Source organism: Lichenostomus cassidix, chromosome 1Ab, assembly GCF_008360975.1.
Source record: "Lichenostomus cassidix isolate B80296 chromosome 1Ab, HeHo_3.0, whole genome shotgun sequence".
NCBI classification, from domain to species: Eukaryota; Metazoa; Chordata; class Aves; order Passeriformes; family Meliphagidae; genus Lichenostomus; species Lichenostomus cassidix.
Window position 1 is genome coordinate 8,510,611 of NC_139481.1, and position 20,730 is coordinate 8,531,340.

Genomic DNA, 20,730 nt, shown 5'->3' on the forward strand with positions numbered 1-20,730 from the left:
CCTCTTTCAAGGGCTATGCTTATAGCATATAATAATTCCCAAGTACTGAACAGATGTAATTTGTGTAGATTTAAATATATGAATAGTCATGATTTAAGCCTATTTGAAACTAGGACCTACTAATCTTGCTAAAATGCATTTGTTTCATCATCTCTGTTGCTTTTATCCCCAACTAAGGTTGACCTTTAATATGCACTTTATATTCTGAAATGGGCATTAAAACATTTAAAAAATTTAAAAACCTATACAGCCCCTTCATACTAGAAAATTTGAGAAAATTTTGGTAATACCAACGACAACCTTTTTTTTAAACAAGGTTTCCTAACTTACATGAAAGAATATGTAAATTGACTGTTTTTAAAAGTTATTTGTCTTTGAAGCTTCCAGAAAGGAAACATTTAAAACAGCTTTTGGCAAGCATTTTGTCTCAAGGATATTTGTGTTGTTTATTATCCCAATAACTACATGATGTGTTCATTTAAATAACAAGTTTCTGATTTGGAAAGAGCATGCTTTATAAGATTATATACCATTACAAGGAAATACTGTTAAAGAAATAAACTACTAATCTAAAATACACTTGATTTTATAATTAGAACAACCTGTAGTTTATTTTTAAAAAGCTTCCCATGTTTTATGTGTGGGTTTGGAGGTAACTTAAGTACAGCTGAACTGATGCTGATGATTATGACTATTTTCCTAACAAATCCAACTTTCAAGTACATGGCTGATATTTGTGTAGCCTGGAGGAGCTGGATGTGCTCTGTCCCTTCTGTCCTTCGTGTGCCACAAAGATCACACAACTCATATACAAACTTGGGAGAATTTTCTGTCCAAGAGGAACTGGAGTATGTTCTGATCTGGAGTCAGTTCTGCTAGAAAGAACCTAACTTTCCCAAAGCAGGCAAGGCGAGGGAACAGCTAGTGCTCCAGGAGGTGACCTTCTCTCCTTCTGAAATTGCAAAGATAATCTCATCTCCCCTAACATTTGCAGGAAGTTTCTTTTAAGGGAATAAGCTCATGGTTCTTAAGAAACTTTAGATCAGTGTTAGAAAAGGGAATTAATTTTGCCTAATTAAATCTAGAATGTTGATTATTTTAGTGGAGCTGTTGGAGTTTTAGTGGAGGTGGAAATGATAGTTTCCAAACAAAATGTTTGAAGGGGTGAGTGGGTTTATGTGAGAATCCCTCCTCTCATTCCTGAAAACATTCTCACTCAGATACTTTACTGGAAGGACTGTGGAACACTTCACTTTAAAATCCCCAACAGAGTAGGGGATCTCACCTGGCAAGAGCTGAGGGCTTGAGAAGCAGCTGTTCTGTGAAATGGCAATGCATTGATCCTAATCAGGCAATTCCTGTGGCTGTTTAAGAGCCATAGGGTGTTGGAGATCATGTATGTTAGAGTCCATCTATTTGCTGGGTGACCCTTGGTTCAGAAAAAATCCTGTGTTTGGCTTGCATTCATTTCTAAATTCAGCTATGAACTTGTTTAAATCCCACCCAAATATCAGGTATTAGGGTATAACCCTCATATTTTATCTCTTGAAAGAAAATGCAGCATTTATGGGTTATGTGTTATGTATGCCAATGATGTTACTCGGCAAATCTACACATTGAAATAATTTAATTGCAAGTGGAGTCTTAATTGTGTGATGGATGTTTCTGAAGTATTTATCCATGCAGTGCCTCCTGGAATGGCTCCGTGGTAGGCTGCAGTGCTGTATCCACCTGGCTGGCTGTCCCATGTCACTGTTCTGTGAGCAGCAGAGGCCACCTTGTGTCAGCCCGAGGCATGTCACAGCTCAGCTCCCAGGCAGGAACCATCTGAGTGTGCCCAGGATCCATAGTCCTTCCCCCTCACATACACCCTGGAGTTTTGATCACTGCAGTCCAACCCCCCTGTCCTGTCCTGTCCATTTCTCTGGAGCATGCAGTGACTGCTGATTTTGGTCTTTTCAGCTGCTGTTGGCTGGGGAGATGGATTTTTCAGTTAAAACTTGGGGGGATTCCCTTGGACTGAGATTCCCTGGGTTCCCTTGGACTGAGAAGGGAAGGAGCAGGACAGTGGGGTAACCCTGAGTGTGGTGAAAGAGGGGAGAGGAGAGCCTGGGACTGAGACCCTGAGGTCCCTGCTGGTTTGTGGTGGGACCTGAGATGGTGCCAGTGATGCTGAAAGTGGAGGAAAACAAGAGCAGTACACCTCAAGAGCAAAGAGAATCTGACAAGCAGGAGGGACAAAGGAAAAAGGACAAGCAGGTTCTGGAGATCAGAAAGCTGGATCCAAACACCACAGGGACAGCTGAAAATGGTCAAGGAGCTCAGAGAGCCATGGGGAGGAAGAGGGGTAGGAGATGACAGCTGGGAGCTAGGGAAAAGTGGGAGTGTGGAATTCACGATGGGATAAGGAACCTTTCACCCATAGGCAACTGGTTTGGATCTTGTCCAAGTCAATAGTGAAGAAGGAGCAGTGATGGCTGTGGGAGATACCAAGGGAGCTGTTGGTCCCAGTCCAGTTGTTAGCAAAGGGATGTCACATCAGCCCTGCAGTCAGCACAGCTGGAAGGGCTCTGTCAGGCACTGCAGAAACCACAGGCTGGCTGGGAAGGGAGGCAAGTCCGAGGCAAGAGGGAGGCCCAGGAGAGGGACTCTGAATTGTGTTCTCAGGCCTGCCATCTTCTTGCTGTATAACACTGCCAAAGTGAGAACTTGCAGCTGTTCCAGGCCACTTTGTGCTGGTTTGGCCACTTGTTAAATGAGTGTTAGACCTTGCTGTCATTGGAAAGGTAGGGCAGCCTTTGCATCCCATAGCTTCTGTGGGATGAGGTGAGCTGATCTAACAGCCCATGGCTAACAAGCCAGCACCAGTCCTGTTCCCCTTGTCCACCTTCAGCACTCAGCTTGTTCCTGCCAGCTGTAGCTGTCCTTGGATAGTTAAACTTGGGGTTACACTTAGATATTCAGTTCAGCTTCTGCCACCAGCAGAAACCTACCCCAGGGGGAAAGAGTGAATATAGTTCTCTCAGGTTGGTGATGCACATTAAGCACCTTCTAACACTGCCCTACTATTGTTCTCTTAATGGATCAAAATCACTTGGTAAATTTTGTATAAAACTGAACACAATAATTGTAAAGTTACATTGCAAATTATCTGGCAAGGACTGCAGACCACCTGGCTTGACAGCAAAACATCTCATCAATGCAGAATTTGGGTTGCAACAAAGTCTGCTCTGCGGGCTGCCTTGGGATTTATGGGGGAAAAAATTCCAAATGGTGACTCAAAGAGGGCAATGGCTGTTGCTCCCAGTCATTCCTAGGGGATGCTGCCTGTTTGTGGGGATTGTTTGGCACAGACATGGAAAATGGCTCCCCTGGAGTATGATTTCACAAGGGCTGGCATTGTGGTTTACCAAAACCAAAAGGTCTTGGCGCCCCTCTGTCACCTTCCTGCTTCTCTTCTGGACACACAGCTCTGCTGCCCTACTTGTGCTGCTCCTGGCACTCAGTGGAACCTCCTACACCTCAGCACTCCCTGGCATGGAAGGAATCTCCATCAGCAGGAAATGAGGAGCTTTTGGGACCTTGAGGAGTTGCAGCACGTCAGCAAGTGGTCTGTGGTGCTGCAGCCAGTGCTGACACAGTTGGCCAAGACTGGAATGGAATGAGGGAAAGTTCTCTTTTCTTTTTTTCCTTTTTTTTCCCACCAGAGAGCTGTGGGGTGGGCTCAGTTTTATGGGAAAACACACCCTAGATTTACTTTGCTACCCCTCTCCTCCTCCAGACTTACCCCCACAGCTCCTTCAGAGAGAACTCACACACACACATACCTGTTCCTGTCAGCTTGTTGGAAAAAACTCAACTAAAGAATTACTTTTACAATAATTACAATTGTTATTGTTGAATAATTAAAAGTGCATGGTGCTTACAAAAATATGAACAACATCAATAATGTCACAGACTTAAAACTGGGAGGAAAATGCAAAAGATCAAAAACATGTTTGTGCAAGGGGGGCTGGCCAGCAAAGGGTTTTTTTCCTTTTAGGAAAGGTTCTAGGTACCAATGTCTGTGTCACTGTGAGTAATACACAAACAAGTGAATTTATATTATTTGGACAAGTTAAATATTGCTATTTTTTGTTATTATTGTTTCTCTTCAGACTTTGCTTTCTCAATTTTTTTTACTTCCTCCAACTTCATGAAAGAAGTGCTGTAGTCTTGTTGATGCAATTGCAGAAGTTCAGAGCCACCATTCTGGCTGATACTCTGTTTTTATTTGGCATACAACTGCTGCTGATGTAAAGAACTTTAAAAGGCAAAAAAATGAGGGGCTAGTGGGGCATTTAATGGCTGTGGGGCACTTGCCTCCATATATTTTGATTTTTTGAGTGTAGCAGCTCTTTAGTGAACTGAAGTAAGTTAGCACAGTGTTCTCCAGCTCCTGTTTTTATCTGGAAATGGAGCGAATAACCCATTATTTATAACTGTTTATCTCAAAGGGACTGTCAAATTCCCATTTCTGTCCTTTCCACAATTATCTCTAGAATGCAAGCAGATATTTTGCTTTTTCCAATGATATGATTGTAATATGACCAACACAAGCAACAACTAAAGTTCAGAGTAATTATAAGCACATGGCTGCTTTTGAGATTCTGGCTTTGACCTTGATGTCACAGCTTAGTTCTGGACATGGTGTGCTTTCATGAGAATAAGTTAAGCTTATTATTATTATTATTATTATTATTATTATTATTAGGTTCAGAGTGTTTCTTACCAGCATGACAGTTTCTTATTTGGAATTTTATATAGAAATTTCACTGACAAAGTTTTCAGTTCAGAACTGTAGTAGCTACTTTTCATTGATGTACTGACTACTGAGAGGCACTAAGCAGATGTCTAGTCTCTGATGACAGATTTCAGGTACCAAAAGATGAGCAATATTGAAGGGAAAAACTCAAGAACTCCTTATTCATTACACTGGGATGTTCCTCTTGCTGCTGAGGGTTGCATGTGTAGCTGGATGAGATAGTGGAATGGCTGAAGCTGCTAATGGAGATGTTCTGATATTAAAGAAAATTGTCACTGGGCTTTGTAAACTTCCAGGATTTGGTTGTTCTGAAAATACATGGGGGTAGTGATTAATTTTTAACCTCCCTTCCCAAGGAAATGAGGTTTCTGCAGCCACACTGTCTGAGCATGTCTGTCTGTTACCAAAAACTTCTGAGCCAGTTGGCAAGTTCCAGCTGCCATGGGCAGGGGATGAGGCATGGCAGAGATACTGTGTTCTCATTTGCCTAAAACAGACATTTGTCTGGAGGAGAGAGAAATGAATGGAAGATGGAAACATTTCACTTTGAGCTCCATTTGATTGTTTGGCACCAAGAAGTATTTTCAGGAGAGAGATATTACAAAAGCTCCTAAGGATCTGGGAGTACTTTTTGCTAGCCACAGTCACCTAACCACAGGGCACAGAGCCACAGCATGAGTAAGTTTTATTTTCATTTTTTGAAATTATTGAGGATTTTTTCCATCATTTTTGTAAGAAATTCAATCCATCTTATTCTAGGAGCTCCATTTTATAATAATCTGAGCAATGAATATGCATTAATGGCTGAACCCACGGGATAATGTTGTTTCTGTAGTGAAAAAAAATACTGTAGCATGACATGGATATGGTGCTATTGATGGAATTTGGTTACGCTTTTGTGGAAGAAAGCCCTCTGTTCTTGCACAAACCAGCAAAATAAAAAGATACTCCTTGGTGTTAATGTTACAATTGCTGATTAACTTGTGGACCAAATTCAAGAGGAAAAGTGTTCCAGGTATCTTCCTGATAATCAAGCTGGCATTAACTTAGTGGATTTATTAGCACAGCATCCCTAGAGGCATTTGTTCTTTCCTTTTTTTGCTCCTGAACCCAAGAGACATTATGTAATGTGAGTCCTAGGAAGAGGCTGGTGTTGGTTTGTAAATGGTGGTGGGAATTTCCTGTTCCTTTGGAGGTGTGTCATAAATCACATGCCAAAACATACTGCATTCTGTGTCACAGTCAAGGTTGGTGGTAAGTGTATCAGGATTATCAACACTGAAGTCAGGATGATGAACTGGTTTTGTCACTTTTTAAGGAACTGATTATGTTTCTTCTAGAAAGTCTTAGCTCTAGAATCAGAATGGAAGAATGCAAGACATTGGGAGGTAAAAGCAAGAGAAATACAGAAACACAAATGTCAGTGGAAGATACAAGGAGCTTAAATCCCAGGAAAGGCACTGAATGAAAGGTGTCAGTAAGAGCAATGCTCCTGGTGATTGTAAGGCATGCATGAGTGCAGTTTGTCAGTTCTGAACTACTGCCAGATAAACTCATAGAGAAAGCAAAACCCAAATCTTAGTGCTCTTCAAAGAACAGCATATGAGTTAGGCTGTCAGATGTTTTGGAAGTGTGAAGTGCTCGTTTCTAGTGGGAGCTGTGGATGTTTTATAAACAACATCCAACAGCTTGGGTCAGTTGATCCAGAAAGTTTCAAGTGGGAGATCTTTTTGTAGGATGTGTGGCTCATGCTGTGGTTTGAACAGCACTGGTTTTAGCTGTTGAGCCAATCCTGTTTGTGATGATTTGTGAGTATGCAGGCGAGTCTATTTGTAAATGAAATTTTAAATTCCCTTGGTGTTGTAGAAATATTGACTTGTTATTTCTGATGGAGCCAGGAGGGCAACTTCATGTTTTATACAATGGGGCTATTGGGCATTTCTGGGTGCAGCCCAGAAGAGACAGCTGAAAACAGAGATCCTAAGTATATCCAGCTGATAGGCAGAATTTTCCTTTGGTTGAGGGCTTCAAAGCTCTGAAGATATTTTATTCTGAGACAGAAAAAAGAAAGTCAGATATGCCCAAATTCTTTGCCAGGCATGCTCCCTCTTAGCAGAGTCCAAAGCTGCAGAGGTTTCCATTTGAACCTGTCTGGTCTCCTCCACTTCTGCTGAAACCAACACATTCCCAGACTATTTCTAATATTAAAAGATTGATATTTTCAGCAGAAAAAGGGTTCCTTTACCAAAATTTCCAAGCAATTCTAATTTGTGTATGATCACAAGACCTTTCAACAAAACATCCAACCTCAGGAGCCTGCAAATAGATTTATGAGAGAACTGAGGGACATCAAAACTTGCCTCCAAAGGCACATGGACAACCTTCTGTTCATGACTTAGAAACTCCTTTGGATAACAAAAATATGTAAGGAGCAGGAGTGAGGTTTTATTCAGACCAGCAGGAATGTTTTCCAGAAGCATATGGCTATTCAACATAAGACACTATAGTCCCAGTTAGAAGGAATTGTGGTGCTTCAGGAACTCAGGAATGAGAACATCTTGCACTTGTAGACTTTGAAAAACCAGAAATGCTCTCCTTAGTGTTCCTGCCACAATTAAAACAGTTAAAATAGAAAGCAGCCCATGCTGCTTGAGCCCTCAAAGAGCCTTTTGTTTGGTGAACTCATTTATTCCTGACAACAGGCTGACCTAAAGCTGTTAGTCTCCTTTACAACTCTGTACTCTGTCATCCAGAAAAAAGCTGAAGCTCCAATGGGTGTGATTACACATAGATTTACTTGGACATAGTAGCCTAAATTCAATCCTTTTTTTCTTTTTAATTTGTGTCCAGCTGAAGCAACTGTATTTCATCTCTCCTACTGTGATAGTAGACCAGAACATTTTGGCTTCATATCTTAGTCTCATGGAATGGTTTGGGTTGGAAGGGACCCTGCAGATCATGGAGTTCCACCCTGTGCCATTAGCAGGGACACCTTCCACTAAACCACATTGCTCAACTCTTCTGGAGCAAACAGCAGATAGAACAAAAGATTATCTAAGGAATTTAAAAGGCAGGGTTTCCATATAATTTCAACTGGAGACACATAGAAGCTGTTTGCAGTGATCTACCTGGAGGGCTTTCATGGAATGAAGAGAGGCAGAGCAGCTCAGTTTGAGGCAGGAACAGGACACCTCTGGTTGTGTTAAAATCATCAGCAGCCCACAGTCCAGGCATCTGAATGCTGCAGAGCAGAGGTTTCAATAGCTTTTCCATGGTAATTTTTGTAGATTTGCTTTCATTATAGAGATCATATTTCTCTATAAGTGTTTTTTTCTCTGAACAGAACTTCTCAGAGCCAAAGAAGTTTGGTAAAGCTCAGAAGGCCAAAAAGCAACTGTTTTGTACTTGGTTGCCAAGGAGTATATCTCTATCTGGGGATTTACAAGTTTGTCCCTCCCCACCCATCCCTTTTTTGTTGTCCAAGAGATAACATTCCCACGAGCATCTCATATATCAGCATTTCAAATACACTTATCTGCAGGAGATAACCACAAAGCCCCACATGCACGGTTTTTGCTAGAAATGGAATTATCTGCTGCAAAACTTAAAAGGAGGAATTAAGAATATTCCTCCACTAAGAACTTCCATTAGGCTTGTCTTCCATGGAAAATGAGTTTGTTATAGCATGAAATTGAAAAGATTCACCCTGGGGAAAGTGGCTGACATCACTGTGCTCTCAGTGTTGATAGTTAACCTCCTAGCTCCCTGTGTTCATAGCTTCAGTGAAGTGTGCTCATGGTCAATAAATCCATCAAACAGGATTCTTCCCTGGCTACAACAGCAACAGAAACATGTTTACAGTCACACTAGCAGCCCTCCAAAAGGAAGCAATGTTTAGGAGGAGCAGGACACAGAGAAACACTAATTTGTAACCTTTAGCACTGGTTGATCAACAGTCCAGTGCAACAGGACTGCCTCCTCAAGCTGGGTAACACATGGCACAGATTTAAGAATGATGGTGATGCCTGATGATTTCTTGCCTTTTCTTTTTTATATACCCTTGATATATTTTCTGTTCTCTTAGCCTACATGCTTGTAGTTTTTGTAGTCTGATATTCTAGCTTAGTTTTGGGGTTCTGCAAGGCAGAAAGACCAAATATCCTCAGTAGGAGGCTGGAGAGCTCTCTGCTATCAAAAACTCGAGATTTCAACCTTGGTTGAAACCTTCTCTCTGGAACATATTTTGTAAACTGGGCTCAAGCCTCATCTGGGGGGAATTCTTTAGAGTCAGGGGCGAAACATTACTTCATTGTTTGTTTCTTACTGGGGGATCCTAGACAAACATGCTAATTTGTAAAGTCAATAAAAATTGTATATGCATTATATGGTGTGTACATTTCAGTATGTTCCACCTTGAAGAGCTGTTCACCTAAGATCCTATTAAATACTGAGGTAAAACCCTTTTATCCCTTTAACCACATCTGCCTCACAATTCTAAGACCAGCAAAAGGCAACAGTGGTCTGAAAACATTGGTGAGAAAGTAGTTGTATTTTTGTGTGTGCCTGAGGCTTAAGGAACGGAGGAGAGGTCAAGAAACACTAAAATTGAGTTTACATGAACAAGATGTCTCTTGGGAAAGCATGACACTTCATCTTCTGTAAGTGTGGATTGTGTTACGTGAGAATCTGAAACCAAATGGGAGCTTCTCAGATACTCCTCTTTCCTCTGATAAATAAAATATTTTTTTCTGCTTAAAGAGAGAATGAGAAGGAGTGAAAGTAAGTGATTTGGAATAAGTTTCTGTCTTCAGAAAAGTAAAAAAAATGAAGGACAAGAAAGCCAGGTGTTTTGAGAGGAAATACTTTGCTATTTTTAGTGGCTCTGTGGCAGAAAAGGAAAATAATTGTTTGCTGATGTAACAGGTCAAATTGTGGCTTTTCTAGTTAGCCAAAGTGACAGAAGTGAGCAAGGATTTTACAACGGCAGCAAGGCTCTCACTTTGCAAGGCCTTTCTGCTCCACAACATATAGGTATCCCAGAAATCAAATCACAAATATTTAGGGAAACCCAGGATCCGTTTGGCACTTGTTGATGAGTTACCAGTGGTACAGTTTGCCATTGCCTTGAGAGGAACAGCTTGTCCCTCAAACCAACAGCTGCAGGGAGACCTTGGGACAAACCCAGTGGTGTGCAGGGAGGAGCTTTGCCCAAGGTTTGCCTGTGACACCAGCTCAGGGAATTTGGAATTCACCCAAGGCTTTCCCCTGCAGTGTGTTCAAAAGGGTCATTGCTCAGAGCTGGGTTTAGCCTTCCAGAGGCTGTGTGGAGCAGTCCACAAGGAGGTTTTCTGATTGCCTGAGAGGCAAGAGAGCTGCAGCTGGTTGGATTCTGCAGATGAGCTGGCAGGTGACTGAGCTGTTTAAGGGCAGAATTGTCAGAGCTCACCTGCATTCTGCTGTGTGCCTCAGTGCCAGAGACAGCAGCTTCAAGGAGCTGTGCAGGCAGCATGGCTCAGAGGTATCAGAGGGGAAAGAAATGATGCTCCACTGTCTTAGAGACAAAGGTGCAGAAGGATTGTTTGTTTCTCCAGGAGAGGATTTCCTCGGGCTGCAGGGAGGACCTGACCTTTGTTTGCACCACTTGTCTGCAGCACCTTTGCCATAACTCAGATGGCACCTACTCACCAAAGTGCACCTGAGGCTTCTTTCCAACAGCCTGGGGTGAGCACTGGCTAGGAACTGCTCCAAGTGCATCACCAGCAGTTTCCAAAGCCTGTCTGTGGGGCTGCTGTGCAAAGCAGGGCTGAATGGCACCTCAAGGCTCTCAGCTCCAGCCCTGTCCTACCTCCTCCAGACACACATGCAAGGGGAAAACAGTCCCAGCTCCTTCCCACTGAGGCTGTGTCCATCCCTGAACTGCTGCTGTGTAAGGTGATCATGTCCTGTGAGATCACTGCCTGCAAGAGAGCCATTTTGGGCTTGGGTATGGTTTTGTGTCTGCCTTGAAACATTCCTGTTACTTTTACCTTCTTAAGTCTATCTGCCTGGCTGACAACACCAGGAACACTCCCTTTTCTGTATCATCTGACACACAATTGCCTGAATAACTATTTGCACTTTTAATGTCTATTAACACTTCTTTTTCTCTCCACATAAATTGCCAGGCTGGAAAATAAGGATGGGCTTCTCATCACATAAAAGGGGAAAATTACTGAGGTTGGTTTAGGATTTATAACTAGGGCAGTTAAGGGTTATATCTTTCAGTCATGGTGGACTCAAAAAGAGAACTTTTTTGTTTAATAAAACACATCTTTCTCCAATGACAAACTCCTGGCAGGAATTCTACCAGCACAATTTGCTGCTGAGCTGTGCAGGAGAACAGTACCTGCAGCATGTATCTCTAATTCCATACAAGTCATTACAGTTTTCTTTTCTAAACGTATTGTTTCTGTGCCTGGAGTTTGCTGTGATTGGAGTTCAGTGGGACAACATCTTCACTATCTTACTAGCTGACTAGGTGAATAAACTTGCTTTCTTTTGGTTTTGGGGCTTCTTTTAATGTTTGGGGGGCTTTTTTGTTGGGTTTTTTTTTTTTTTGGTTGGTTGGTTTTTTTTTGGTGTGGTTTGTTTTATTCTTTAATGGTTGTTGCTGTCTTGATGCTTATTAATGTGGCTGTCTCTGACTTTGTCCCACTGCAGCTCAATCTGCACTCAGCTCCTGTCAGCTGCCCTTGCTATTCCCTGGGGAGGAGTGACACTCTCTGGCCAGAGGATATAGTGTCCTAAATTAAGGGAACTTAAAGGGTCCTTTGAGTTGTTTTAATGTCTGCTTTGGAAACGGAAAAAGACAGAGAGTCTCAATACATAAAACCAGGAGAGAAGCAACAATTAGCTCAAAGTTACAAGACATGCAGGCTGTGTTGGCATTTGGGGTCCCTCAGTGAAAAAGAGGCACCAATTGTCCTCCCTTTTACATCCTTATGCACCTACAGCTTGGCTCTTTGTATCACATTTTTCTTGATTTTTATATACTTGATGATTTGAGATTTACCTAATGATTTTACTGTGTTCAGTCTTCCTGCCATTTTTATTCCATGTTTCTTAATACTGAACGAATACAAAATTATGATGCTCATTTGAGTAGGAAGAATTCACTGATTAAACACAAAGTACTTGTGATGAAAAAAGTTATGTGAATGAGAGACAGAAAAAAAATAGATCTAGATTTACAGTTCAACTCAACAAGTCACTAAACACTATTTTCTTTTTACAGGTTTCTCCTGGTGCTGATTTGTTTAATATTCAGTGTACTGTCTACTATAGAGCACTATTCTGAGTTTGCCATTGGAACCCTTTTCTGGATGGTAAGTGAACTTTTTTGGGAAGGACTGATCAGTTTGACTAAACCTAAATTGCTTTGGGTGAGCAAGGGAGATAACTGTTAAAAATCCTCATGGAAAGCATGCTGCCAGGACATTTAAAAGAGTACCTGCTTTCAGTAAAGAAAGGTCCAGTTTAATGGCGATGATTATTTGCTAGATCCCTAAACTATGAGGAGACTTGTTAGATTATCAGTTTTTATAAACTTGCTTTTCCCACAGTGTATCTCTTATAGACGACAACTGGTGTTATCAGCCTTAGGTAGCATGGATATTCCATAGGAATGGATATTTAAACAGTGTATTTTCTGAGTCTTGTGGTAAAACAATGGCCAAGAACATTGCTTTTCAGAGGTGGGTGATTTCTGTCAGGCAGGCTTGCTGCTGTGTAGAACAGGAAGGAAGAGCTCCTATCACACTTGTGTCACCAGGGATTTGGATTTGAAGTTGGTGCTTGCTTGGTGGCAATCAAAAGTACAAATAACTTGCATGAGGACTCTAGCCAATGTTCCTCCTCTGCTCCTCCCTGCCTCTCTTCACCTTTAGACAGTTAAAAGTGGAGATTAAACATCCTGGATAAAAAAGGAGTAAATAACTTTCAAACAGTTGCAATATCTGTATTTAGCCACTCAGTTCCTCTGATCTCAGTGTGTGATAATCTCAGTATTCCTATTGTAGTTTCCTTTTGCTAAATGGTGACTTTTAATGTGATAGAATTGGCCTTTCCATGTGGTTTGAAAATAAAAAGCAGTCACTTCTTTGTTTTCCTATGGCTTAGGCTACATTAACATTAGGCTACATTAGCATGTGCAGCTTTAGCCTGCAGTTGCTTGAGCCATCAGCAGATCCTGGAGTTATTCTGAGACCTTGATTAAAGTTAATCCTGTCACAAATGTTGCTTGGCCTTTAAGCACACTCACTGTCAACAAAAGTGCAGTGTTCTGCCAATCCTGTGTGGTCCTCTGGTGCTGAGGTGTGGTGATTGCAGGGCAGCACAGCCACTGCCCAGAACAGCTGTCCAGGCTCAGCTGGGGTTTCTGTGCATGGCATGTTCATGTGGACACATTGCTGGGCAAAGAGGATGGAGCTGGAGATAGATGAGTTCCTCTCCCAGTGCCCACACAGCCCTGCTAGGTATTTGTAGGTGATGTTATCATCTAACCAATGAATGGTTCACAGTCAGTGGCAGCACTGCAATGATTTCTTGCCCTTGTCTCACAGCCTCACTCTGGAGGATGTCTCTCTGGAGCTTGTTTTCCTCCTGCTGTTTGCTCAGTTTCCTTCCTAGAAATGGCCAGCACAGAGCATAGCATATGTAGTGCATAAATAATAAATATATGCACTTCTGGCATTGCCTTGGATTCCTATGACAGGCCAGCTCTGTTTCCACTGACCATATTTCCCAAATTCACCATTTTACTCCACTTTTTCAGATTTTCCCTGTGAATTCAACAGATCAACCAAATCAATGCTGATTGCTTACATCTGCAGAAAGTCTGCAAAAGTTCTTTTCGCTCCAAAAGTTCTGCTTGCCTAACTGTTGGTTTTGGCTTTTAATATTTGTAACTTGGATGTAAGTCTTCCTTTTATACTCCTTGTTCTAAGAATAATCTTCTAAAATCTTTATTGTAGTGTTGTGCTCCTTCAGCCACTTTCTTGTTCTCAGCAAGCTGTGCATATGCTTATGTCCAGCTATTTATTTCATCCTTTCTTCTTTGTGTCACTTTTAGATAACATTTTATCCTCCCATTTTGTCTCAAGTTTTACTTCTCTAATAACACAGTTATAATTTGATCTGGTTCTGTGATGATTCTATGGAAAAAAGTATTTTTAAAAGTTGCCAAAGCCTCTTGATTAGGCTTTTGCCTCTACAGCAAGAGGCTGTAATGTTTTCTTGATAATCCAGTAGTTGGTGTGTCAGTTTTGATTTGTAAATGGCATCTAGATCTTTCAGGATATGGCTTGAAAAAACAAACTATCAAGTGGGCCAGGTGTACTTCCTCCTTTGAGGATTAATCTGACTGTTTTCATGGTTAGAGGTCATATATTTTTCTACCAGGAGAGGTCACCATGGTAGTTTGTAAGAGACTGATTTTTATTTTTATTTAATCGCAACAGACCTTGCAAAAAGAGAGCTGCTAGCTCGTGGGACTACTTTCACTAACTGTACTGGTCTAAACACTAGAACAAAATATTATTTCATCATACACATGATGCTTTTATACACTGAGTAAAAGCATAATAAAAAATCCTTTGTATAATGACAGTGTTATAGGTGTAAGGGAAAAGTTTTCTCTGATTTAATAGCTTGATGTTCATTACTTTTAAAATTTAATAATACCAAGTGTATTCTTTACTTTGAGAAACTAGGTTGGTTTTGCTATAAATCATATTGATTCACCTTTGTTAATTTGATTTAATTGTATGCCAAGAAGTAAGCAATGTGACCATTGCAACTGGACTGAAGGAGGGATGGGAAATACTGCTTATCTCGATAATCCAAATGTGAATCAGTGCAGCCCCTGCTTTCCTCTGGGGTGTTTTTTGGCTGGGAAAAGCACCCCCTTCTCTCCCAAACACAGGAACACCTCATTCCCAGCACTGCAGCCCCACAGGGTACACAATACCCTCCAGGACTCTCTTTTCAGGGTCTTCACTTGTTCCCTCTATTGTCAGCCTTAACTGCCCTCTTGGTTGCTGGAAATTCTGAAGCAGTGACTACATTTAGCACGGATTAGCACTCCCATGTTTGAAAATTCTGTTGGACAAAAGGCTGAGGTGTGAAATTCGAAGTTCCCACAGCAGCTGCTGCTCAGGTTTGTCAGGCCAGAGACTCACCTTGTGGCTGTATTTAGGAGCCAGGGCTGAAGAGGAGGATTTTGTGGAAGTTTTTGGCTGCAGATGGGTCCTTGCTGTCGTGTGGCTTTCCCAAAGTCACTGCTCAGTTTTTTGGATTTTCATGATTTTTTTTTCTGCATCAAATGCTGTAAACACACTCTTCCTCCTGCTACAAATACAGGCAAGGCTGTCCAAAGTCCTGAAACTTCAGAGTGTGAAGTGATAATTGCATTAACAAAGCCAGCTATGGCACTTCACTATTTGCCTGCTCTGGACATCAGGGTGGCTATTCTCCTTGGAATAACTCCATTTTCAAGGTGTTTTCAGGGGAGGCCACACTCTTCCTGTCTACACTGGAGGAGCTCTCTGGTGGTTTTTGTTTTTCTCTGCTTCTGCCCATCTCCCATTTCAGCTGTGTGTTCAGGTCATCCAATGCTGTCTCACCTCCAGCCTGTAGCAGAGCAGAAGCAAGGCTGCAGAAAGCTTCATTGAGTGGTCTTTGTGATTTGTGGTGAAGTGAATGTATTCTGATAGGCTTGAGGGCATTTTCTCCATCCCATTGAAGCAGCCAGAATGTGGAATTTTTATCTATTTCCTGCCTTTGTGCCAATTTATAATTCTAAATCTGGTCTCTACCATGCAGCATTGACACTTAGGGCTGTCCCCAGGTCTGGCTGATAAAGTGATCCTTTCACAGTGTAAGTCCTGAAGTTCAAGGTGCTCTTCCTGCTGGCCTCACCACATCATTCCTTACAGCTGGCAGAGGATTTCTTACAGGGTATCCCATAACATTTATGGCGTTTGGTGGTATTTGTGCAGTGGGTATTGCCTGTGGGACAGCAGGGGGGCAGGAGGTGTCCAGGCCCATAAAGGCACTGATGAGCAAACTGCCTAGGAAAAAAGACATTAATTCCTGTATGCAATGAGAGACCCAGACTGTGTGAGTGCAGAATACACCTGATAAAATAAAATAAAAAATAACCTTCTGACTCGTAAGCATTCGCTGTGTTCTTTTACTCCTGTAAACTTCTGAGAGAGAAAACAAGGAGGAGAATCCCTGTTTCTTTCTGAGCTTCTTGTTGGTCTGTGGGAAGGTGAAAAAAGAGATCAGGAATATTAAACTATTACAATACAAAGCATTATTAAAATAGAGATGGAATATTGTTTCATACATTAAACATTAGGAAAAAATTGAGTCCACAAATCTTTCAACACATTCCATAAGCTGAAGTTGTCTAAGTGATCTTGCTGAGTTGCCATTGTTTTTCTGGAATCAAATGAAACTCTGAGGCTTCTCAATGTGAATTAAAATACAATTATTCTTGTGGGTGATCTTACCTTGTGCCTAGTGCACCACAGAACATATGAAATGATTCCTGTATGCTCTTCAAATGTCTGGAATAGAAATCCTTGTGCAGTAAGGAAGGCTGAGACTAATTAACAAAGGGCAAACTCATAATTCCTTCAGTCAGATTTGACTTGCTGGGGCTCTGTGGAGTTCTCTGTGCAAAGTGGTTTCAAAATGTGGCCAGGAGACTTGAGAAACATTTCTTGGGATTGAGGGGAAGGTGGAGAGACACATGCAGGAATTTTTCAATTCCTTTACTCAAAATATTGATACCCTCCCAAATCAAAAGGTAAAGAAACATGGAGGTATAATTATTTAAAATTCTGAAGTGCATATTCACATTGGATAGATTCCACTCTAGGAGCAAAGCTAAGCCTTCCCCTCCTACCAGAGGTGTTCCCTTTAGGGATGTGCTGGGGGAGCTGGAAGGCTGCTATGGGATCTCTAGAGGAATTAAGAACCTCATGCACTAAGTTACTGAATCTTCTTCATTCTCTATTTGATTATATTTGCCTTAGTGATAGCATTCTGAATTAAGCAATTGAGAAAAAAAGTCCTGCTCAAAAACAGTCCATTTTTTTTTTAGAAAAATTGTTACCTGCTTAAATAGAATTAAAAAATAACTCTTCCTCTGTGACTCACCCAGCTCCCTTGAATGTGAGCACCTTGTGCTTCCCTCCTGAGGGTGCAGCTTCAATCCATGCAGGAAACAGCAAATGTGAATAAAATGAAAGACAAGCATAGTGGTAGGAAGTCAGCAAGTTCAGCGTATTTATCAGGTGTGCATAATTTTTTTTTTAATGTTAAATCCATTTTTATCTTAGTAGCAGACTTGTAAAGTTGAGTGAATTGGTTTCACCTGAAAGTTGCAAGTGTGAATAAGCTAATGGTTCTAGAGGACACTTAACAGAGTTTGGCATTTTTTCCTCCATAGGTTGGATATTCTGCTTTCACACAGGATGTCCAGCATCTTTGTAAGAGTCTGCATGATGGTAGAAAATTAATATTTTCCGTATCAGTAGGTTTTCAGAGCATGTGAGTAGCCATTAAACTAAACAGGTCACTAAATGGACATTTTCAGCTGTAAGGGCTGGAAAACCTTGAAGACAGGTTATCAGATGAAATGTGGGACAGAAGCACACATGTGCAAACAGTTGGACTATTAAACCTTTATGCCTCTTTCTGAGGCTTCATTGTCTGGAGCTGCCGTTCCTTGATTGAATCTCCGTGAGCACACACTATTCATTTAGCCATCCCACTTCCTCCTGTGAGCCCAGCACCTAAATATTCCAATAAAAAAAGTGAAGAGAGCCTTGTGTGTGCTCTCCACCTAAAACACAGCTGCAGCTGAGAAAATACCCTTCTTTTTCATGTGTGCACTTTAATCACTGCAGCGAACTTCCCTCTCCTGCCTCTCCAGTGCAGTTATCCAGAACCAAAGTGGGAGAGGCTGGAAATTCCAGGCTGTGTATTTAATTTGCACACACACACACTCCTGTGGAAAAGTGTTGGTTTGCTGTGTTCATGTGAGCATTTTTTTTATTTGGTTATCAATGACATTCTTGGATAAAATGTTGGTGGCTTTTCCACAAGAGGTTTTTATTTGATTGATTCAATTAGATACGGTGGAATTTGTATGCCTATTTCCCTTTAAGTCTATTTTTACATATTTTTCATTGAATTAACAAAATGAAATTACACTAAAAATAGGATAAACCTGACTATTATTTTATTATTAATTGGGGGGGAGGGGGAGGGAAGAATTACACAGTGGCTGGACTTCAGAAAAGTAAAAAAAAAATACAAAGATGAAACTCATTCAAAGGCAAGAATTATCACAGGTGTGCTTTGGGTCTTTTTCCCACACAAGAGGGGGAAGCACAGAGCAATGCAATGCTGCTCCTGACTTCAGCAGAGGTGTTAGAGAGCACAGACCCCAATAGAAAATCTGCTATTAAATACTTTTTTTTGGTTTTACTGTGGCAATTTGAGCTGCCACGAGCAAAACAGGAAGAGATTGTGACACATGAGTGGGAAGACTGAAGTCTGATATGACTCTCATTTTTATGAAGTAATGATTTATTCCCACTCATTATTTTTGGTTTCAGTTTCATTGGGCGAGTTCATCCCTGGCTTTCTGTTGATGCCAAACTGCTTTCCAGGTTTATTAAATCTGCTCAGAATCCTTCATCATGCATTTCTTCCTTGACCACTTCCAGGAGAAAGGGAAAAATCCTGCTGGGAGCTTAAATCAAAAGGGTTTGTGGGTTCCTTGTGAGTGTAATGCCACTTTGAAAGCAAGGCTGCTGGAAAACTGCAGAAAGCTGGAGAAAGGTCTCAATCTGACACACAGATGGATGTAAATTTAATTTGCAGATTGTTTTTGCTGATTTTATTCTGCTTCGTATTTTGTCCACAAGTTCTCACCATCATTTGTTACCATTCCAGGGAGAATTAGCACTTTTTTCCTGACTTTCCAGAAAATTGCTGGCTTGGGTTTTTTTTTTCCCCTTTACCAGAAGGTAAATGTGAGGCAATAAATTTAAGGCTCTGAAAGTGTTTATGTGTAGAAGAGGAAAAGGAGGAAAGTTAGAAATTTTTTTAAGGTGAATTTAGTAAAGAGAAGCTCAATCAGCCTTGGCAGCCTGGAGATGGATGTGTCTTACCTTGCCTTAGGAATACACAACAGGAGTGTAAATCTTGCAATCTTCCTTGTGTTTTTGAGGGACCACCTGCAGAGCTGGGATGTTTGGGCAGTTTCCATGCTTTTTTGGTCTTTGGCCTCTTCTGAGGTTGCCAACAAATGTGTTTATTGCTGTGGTTTGGGTAATGTGGACACCTGTCCAGGACAACATGAACTGAGACCAGTAATTAATTTCGGATTTGTTGAAGATGCAATTTCCTCCTTTTCCTCCTTCCTGTCAACAATTTATTTTTCCTTTCCATGCACTGTGCAACCTTATTGACTTCATCAGGGTTTTCTGGACATAACTGAGATGGTTCTTGTTGGATGTGAAATAAAATCATAAGGTCTGGCATTTGCCTTGAGAATAAAATACCCTTAGGCCAGATAGAGTTTTAATTCCAGATTTTAAAAGTGTCCTCAGAGGATAATCAAGGAAAATTTAAGTCTGAGAAGTTTTTGCTTCCTTGGGAGTTTTCTGCTTGTCCTTTTCTACACAACTTTTTACCAAAGTGACCCAGTGGTTGTGACATGCAGGTCCCTGAAAATGATTCTTCCACTGTCATAAAGAGTGCTCTACCTCCTTTGGTGGAAATTGGAGAAGAAAAACAAAATGCTGCTGAGGGATGATCCCAGGAATGTGCTAAAAACAGAGACAATAAGTGCAAGATTTTCCTTTGCAGATTGTTCTTGGGGTTTGATTTGGCTATTATACTTGAATAAATACTTCTATTTAGATTACAGACAGAATGCAAACGTAGAATTAGTTGTAGAATCTCTGGATAACACATAGACTAAAAAATGAAACTTGGGGAGTCAATTTGTTGTGTATTTTCTTGTGCTTCTGCCTTGAAAATGGCTGCAGGCTTTCTTAGTTTTGTACTAATCCTTGGTTTTAGTCAGGCTGAAAGTGCTAAGCAAAAAAGAGGAAGTCTGAATATTTTCTTGGTTCTCATTACAGGCAAAACAAGGAGGCAGAAGTGAATACAGGAATGTTAACCTAACTTTGTTAAAAGTGAAAATTGATGTGAATTTTTGCATCTGAGTGTAGAGTTTTTCTCTTTTTTTCAGCTTTGAAATATTTTGGTTTCTCTTGAACCATTGAGAATGTCAGTTTTAAAATCAGGCCGGCATTGTCATTCAGTGAAAACTGTGATTTCAGTGTGGTTTGTTTTCTGGGTGTTTTAGAACTCCCCAGGTGCAGATTGCAAGCACGTTTCAGCCAAAATGGAAACATTTTCCAAAGCTGTAAGGCGTGTAGAAGGTGTTTGGTGACTCTGAATTCCTGGGTACAGTTTGGGGTGGAACAAAGCTGTGTTTGGGTTGTGCCACCACACTGCAGCAGGGAGGAAAACAAGGAAGGGAGGAGCAAAGATCTCAATGAATCTCTGATCTTTATTAATCTGCTTTCTTTTGGAGTATTTCAAAGTACACCTATCTGTGGTCATGCAGGAATGCTTTACAGTGCAGTGCTGTAGAGGAGAGCAATATTAAAATATCAATAATTCATTTATTTACATGCTGGATGTAGATCTCCCCTCAGTCACCAATCCTCTTGGGTGACTTTACCTTCCCAGATATCAACTGGCAGGAGCATAATGAGGACTCAGACAGGTCCAGGGCATTTCTGAGCATGTTGAAGAAAACTTCTTGGTGCAGGTGCTTCACTAGGAAAGGT

The 20,730-nt window shown here is 41.1% G+C and overlaps 1 protein-coding gene across 2 annotated transcripts in view; it reads left to right on the forward strand.

The window, feature by feature from the left end:
- Window positions 1-20,730, forward strand: part of LOC146442890 (potassium voltage-gated channel subfamily KQT member 1-like) — a 385,165-nt gene that overhangs the window by 3,220 nt on the left and 361,215 nt on the right. For both annotated transcript variants that reach the window (XM_085049705.1, XM_085049706.1), the window contains exon 3: window positions 12,078-12,168. In XM_085049705.1, the coding sequence (XP_084905831.1) occupies window positions 12,078-12,168 (91 nt within the window). The remainder of the gene's footprint in view (window positions 1-12,077; window positions 12,169-20,730) is intronic.